Source organism: Agrilus planipennis, unplaced genomic scaffold (assembly GCF_000699045.2).
Source record: "Agrilus planipennis isolate EAB-ADULT unplaced genomic scaffold, Apla_2.0 scaffold45, whole genome shotgun sequence".
NCBI classification, from domain to species: domain Eukaryota; kingdom Metazoa; phylum Arthropoda; class Insecta; order Coleoptera; family Buprestidae; genus Agrilus; species Agrilus planipennis.
In genome coordinates this window covers 1,607,537-1,613,561 of record NW_020438890.1, presented here as the reverse complement: position 1 = coordinate 1,613,561, position 6,025 = coordinate 1,607,537, and the positions used below count along the sequence as shown (strand labels likewise).

Sequence of the window (6,025 nt, the reverse complement as noted above, 5' to 3'; positions counted from 1 at the left end):
TCCCAATAATCGCACGTCTAATATAAACATAAACAGTTTAGTACTACACTTAATGTTTAGACTAAACAAATTAAATAAGTTCATTAGAGGTACCACTATGTAAATGTACGAACACAAAAGAAAGAAAAAATGTAAGTTACGTAAACATTAGTCGTTGAATTAATTAGATATTTGTAATTTAATTAAGGCAAATTTCTACACCACCTTTGAGGTATTACCAAGCAAAGCTTGCAAGCACTCGCTACAAATAATAAGGATGCAGCAACTGTTCCTTTAACATTTGCTACACAAAATTTAAAAGTTAAAATAATAAACGGCTAGTAGAGATTGGTTATTCGTATAAACATCTTCAATCACAATTAATCTGATCTATAAAATAAATAATACGTGAGCAAACGATACAAAAAATATATACTACACTGATGCTGATAATCACCAGGTGATTGAGTGCAGCGTTGCGGACCGTATTACTTTCTCAGGGCCGGAATTAATTGACCTGTACTTTCAACTAAGTTGTTCACGAAACTTTCGGACATACAAACATTTAGCTGCTTAATTTTCATTTTTTATAGTGCTCTATCACCTTCTGCAAGTTCAACACTTATTTCTTTTACACTCTGTATTTACAAATCGTCCATACATCGCTTTAGACGAATTAAAAGACATGAGCACTTACATAAAAATCACCTTCAAAACTAGCCCTTTCGGCATCGATAACCGCCTTAATATTCATTATTCTTTCAATGGAAACAAACCTTTTACACTTATAAAAAAAGTATGTACAATAAAAAGATCGGTTGTCTGTAAAGTCGGTTTACTGACGATAGTTGAACTTGACAACGTCATAAGAAAATACTGATGGAATGGTTTCATTTTTCAAAAGAAAATTTTAATTTTATTTGTTTGATAGATATTTTGTATGGATATAGAGAAGGAGGTAAATGGAAATGTATTATTGTATAGCAGCTGTCCACGCGGACGCATCGCTCAATCAAGTAGGAGAGAGGCAGATGTCGAACGCTGCCGAACGCGGAGGCCGATTGTGCCTCTTTGTCGCTCGTTCCGTGCTCTCGCTTGCACTTCAAGCCTTAAATGGAACGCCTCAGAGCGAGGTAACGCCGCATTAGTCATGTTTTTTCGTGCGTGCATCGAATTATAAGACGTTGTCACGTCAAAAAATCGGACATATAATAATTGTCCGTTAAGTTGTGAGATCATCACCACTGGAAGGTTAACACTTTGGAGTTTTACAAATTGTAGTTAATCATCGTTTTATTAGAATGCCATTACATTTTACTGTAACAACACCTACCACCTCGTCGTTACCGTGGTGTACTTATCTCCAAGACCATTCGTCATTACCCAGGAAGAATATTGTCTTCTTTAATATTCAACAGATCGTTAACCTTAAATGATCTTGGTATCGTGTTGACGCCATTTTGATCTTGTTTGTAATTTTAGAACATATTCGCGTTGCCATGAATTGTTCAAGCCGTTGATATTTCGATAAATATCTTTCTTCTACATCTACTACACTCGGTTTGGGAATTGTCATGACGGTCTTTTTAATGAGAAAATGTACTGCGGTGTAAGAGATAACAGATCATTTGGATTAATTAAGAGCGAAAGGTCTAGAATTCAAGACACCTTCTATTTAATAAAATACTGTACGAAAATCCTCATATTTATGTTAAACGAATATTTCTACGCTTTTAATTCTGGTCTCTCTCAATGCCCCAATGTTAGGAGACATAGGAGTGATAAAATTATCATAGTAGGTACAAATTCAAGCGTTTTTCGTTTTTCTGGGAATAAACCTCTTTAAAATCGTAAGAAAAGCATCAGTGGTTAAATCGGACACAAGTTCCAACTTCTTCCGAAAATTGGGCAGTATTGTTGAGGATCACAATGAAGCAACTTGTGATATTCATAGGTCATTATGTTAACTTGCGTTTATTGTATAACAAAATATACAGTGGCGGATCTTGAATTTGTGGGGTCCTGGGCTAATACTGCTTAGGGGTCCTACCTAATTTCCCAACCAATTGCCATTTTGTCAAAAAACAGTTTTCTGTAGTGATGTAGATATATATAATATATGTTAACTACAGGAAGAAAATAGGACAACAAAATATTTTATTTATTTATTAAAACATTATTTATTGCAAAATAAATTGACAGGCTATGAATGGTCATGTTATATAAATTATAAAGTAACCTTTCTGCATTTTTGTGCTGCAAATTCCTTTATTTGGTCATCGCACTGTAAGTCCTTTGTTAAATCGCAATTTATGGAAAGAACTGTTAAATGATTTAGTCGATAGTTCAACATTGTTGTCCTGTATTTGTATTCTGTATACGACATCCTGGAGAAAGAGCGCTCCGCTTCACAGCTAGTGATCGGCAACGTTAACAAAATCTTTAAGATGGTATAGCAGTTTGGGAAAACATCAACAAATTTCTTTTCATAAATTACCCAAAAAAAAATCACCGCAAGAGGTGTAAGACTCTGTCTTAGACTGCAGTAAGTAAAATTTTAACTGAATGCACTCATTCACTAAATGTAACTAACAAAATTGCGTCGGGCGATAAGCGGAGGGAAGTCCCCAGTAATAGACAATACACGGAATACACCGACCGAAAACAAGCGACGGGGAATTCCCCGTTCCGTTTGATAGATGCGCACACGGGTTGATTGATCGCAGTGTTGTCAATCTTATGATCGGATTTTTTTTTATTGTAGATAATTTTTATTATTGACAATATCGTCTATTGTTTTCAGTTAAGGTTGGGGGCCCTCTGTATTCACGGGGCCCTGGGCTGCAGCCCAAAAAGCCTTTAAGTAGATCCGCCCCTGAAAATATAGGGTGTCTTTTAGGAAACAAGGACTTACAATTAGAACGCCATGTATTAATAGGACAAGTAATAAACGTTTACTTAATTATTGTTTATAAAAAGGTATTTATATTGGTAAACATCTAGTATGGTACAGTTAGTTAACACATCAAAAAAAAAATATTTTATTTGTAATTAGGCATAACAACAACCGTAACATAGGACAAATAGGTACGATTATTGAAAGTCAGGAATTAAAAAGTCCTCATCTATACGTTTAGAATAAAGTAAATTTTTATTTTCTTCTACAGGAACAAATTTTAAAAGCACGACTCCTGAAAATTCCATAAAATAATAGGTATATTTAATAAAAATTGAAAAAACGAAATTACCTGATGGTTTTACTGTAACCGATACAAATTCGTCTTTGCTTAATACGACATTTCCTTCCTTATATGGATCTAGTATATTCTAAAATAATAGAAAAAGAAACATATTTACTCAAGATATTATTAATCTACACAACTTTAATTGAGCGACTATTCTGAGTGCGCACTCCTTTCTATTTTACTGCTTGCCCTTTGTTCTCTTCTCACTCTTAACTCAATGATCGTCAGTTAAAATAATATCGCCGACATTTCTTATTCTACACCTACCTGTCATTGCATTTATTTGCGCATTCTGACGGTTATTTGTTACAATCACAGTTAGATCGTCTAATAATAAGTAAGTCTAATCTTGTTCTAATTTCACGTTCATACATTAAATAAGTGAAACTTGCACCCTTTGTATAATGCGAAATAATACGATAACAGCGTTATACTTCGTTGAGTTATTCTAGCGATGTGACCTTTAGTTTGACCGGCGCAAAGTAAAAAAGAACAGCACTGGGCCAGAAAAGGAAGGAGACAACTCTCGGCCAAACTCGTAACCGGTGAGGATCGTACAATCCGTACAGTACTGCACGGAAAAATTGAACATTTATCCACTAAAATTGCATTGCTCAAATGTGCTGTTATTGGTACCAATCACCACTGAAAACGTCAACGAGATGTTTACTTAGATTTAAAGACATATCAAAGGCTTTAACGCTTGTTTTCGACTCACACTCCTATATATGATTGAAAAAACTTTTGACAGGTACTGTATGAAAAAGTAAGTTTAATGAACAAGAGTCGAGAGTATTAATGAGCTTTTTTCTCCCTACCTACGATTTTGCCAGCGCGCATCCAAGACATTGGAAACGGTACATTGCTAGAGAAAGTAAATGAAGTATAATTACAGTTCGTTTTAAGAAGTTGGAGATATGCCCCTTCCCTTTATTAGGATGCGCCGTAGAATAGTTCCAAATACAATCATATTTGTCTGCGTAGCTCATTTCTTCACCGATCATAGAGCGCGAACTAGACAAAAGAGTACAGTACCATTTGCAAAATTATTTAAACTGCCGCGTTAAAATTTAAGAATATGCTTTATTTAAAAGCATATTTAGCCAAAAATAATAACAAGTGAATTAACTTAACGTTCTACACACCTATAAAACTTTTGCTTTGTTTTCTATTGTTAATTTATATACATTTTTGTTTTAAGAAATTGCTAAACATTTTCGTCTAGTACTATACAGTTCTAGCCGATTTCCTAAGACCGCCCATCGAGAGCTCTGCTCGTTCAAGCTTGTTCCAACTATTTCTGTCTTGCTCACGCCTAGTGTGTATTCTTTCTATCTTCGCGCAGATTTCTTCAAGGTCACAATTCAAACAAATTGAAATGGGCTGTACAAACCGTTAATATTGTAAAGTGTAATTCAACTACCTTTATACACAAAGAGAAACTTTGAGGTAGGTAGATTAAAATAAGACTTACGGTAACCATGTATGATTCGCTACTATTAATCTGTAATTCATTCAAACTAATAACAAGTCTGTATGGGTATCCGCCCTTCATTCGACCTAAAAATGCCACTGCGTAAGATTGTGAATCATCAACTACTGGCTGTATTGGCTTCATCCAAACATTTATATTAACTTTCTGCAAATAATAAAATGGTCATGAATTTTGTTTTTTAAAACACACAAATTTTAATTTTCTATAAGATACTTTTCATATACGATATATGTATGTATCTATTAATACTAGAAAGCTACGTACTGTTAATATAAGTGTTCCCTGAATTCCAAGAGCATCTTGATTAATCTCGATAATATCTTTATTTTGCAGAATATCCTTTATTTCAGGTCTTATTTCTGCTAAATCAGCTGACATTAGCAAGGGAGCTGCTAAAATAGCCCATAAAACCATTTGTGATTTACTCTGTTCATAGCTCAGACCATAATTACCAAGCAATAACTAAAACAATAATACTTAACTTTATTTTATTATGCTTTGTTCGAAATGTGATGTTACTGGCGAATGATAGGATACCGTGGATAGAAAAGGTTAGAAATGAAGTATTACAAAGAACAAGAGAACAGAGGACTATGGAAGTTAATAAAAATAGGTAGGATACCGTCTCAGGCATGAAGGTCTAGTCAGGGACATATTAGAGGTATAAACAAGAGTTAAGAGGAGTAGAGATAGACGTAGATTAGATTACTGTTCGCAAATAGTTGAGGATGTGGAATGTTCTAGTTCTAAGGAAATTCGAAGATTATCTCAAGACAGGGAGGAGTGGAGGTGCGTATCCAACCAGTCTTAGGACTGACGACCTTATGATGATGATGATGATGATGATGAGAAATATCTGTTACGACGTTCAGAGAATGAAGAAAAGTATTAAACGATTGTTTACTTGATATAGGTATGTGTAACAGTTTGCAAAATAAAATGATTTCTTATTTTTCGAGATGTGGGATGTTCTAGTTTAAAAAAAAAACAAATTGTTAGACGGATGTCGACCTGTTAAACTAAACACATAGCAAGGACACTAACAGTGTGGGTACTCAGAAGCTCCAGCACCCATGGAACGTAAGTAGAAGCCGAACCCTAATAATATAGGTTTGTTCGGAAAGTCATTTCGTTTTTTTTTGTGGAAATGAAAGACAGTTTTCGTATAATAAACAAATACTTTATTAAATTATATATTGACCGTTCTGATCCAACACCTTTTGCCATCTTTCTGGTAGTAGCATAATTCCACGCTCATAAAATTTTTGGTCTTTGCTGGCAAAAAACTGATCGAGGAGGTTTTTGA

The 6,025-nt window shown here is 34.4% G+C and overlaps 1 protein-coding gene across 9 annotated transcripts in view; it reads right to left on the bottom strand.

The window, feature by feature from the left end:
* Positions 1-2,917: 2,917 nt before the first annotated feature.
* The window catches only part of LOC108735340 (alpha-N-acetylgalactosaminidase), a 21,161-nt gene continuing 18,053 nt past the window's right edge, over positions 2,918-6,025 (bottom strand). For 5 of the 9 annotated variants that reach the window (XM_025981841.1, XM_025981845.1, XM_025981844.1 and 2 more), the window contains exons 7-10: positions 4,984-5,181; positions 4,699-4,863; positions 3,228-3,306; positions 2,922-3,170 (exon numbers count right to left, since the gene is read on the bottom strand). In XM_025981841.1, the coding sequence (XP_025837626.1) occupies positions 3,073-3,170; positions 3,228-3,306; positions 4,699-4,863; positions 4,984-5,181 (540 nt within the window). In that variant the 3' untranslated portion in view covers positions 2,922-3,072. Of the gene's footprint in view, positions 3,171-3,227; positions 3,307-4,698; positions 4,864-4,983; positions 5,182-6,025 lie in introns of all 9 variants that reach the window. The other 4 variants (XM_025981843.1, XM_025981842.1, XM_018467266.2 and 1 more) reach the window with 3 other exon arrangements.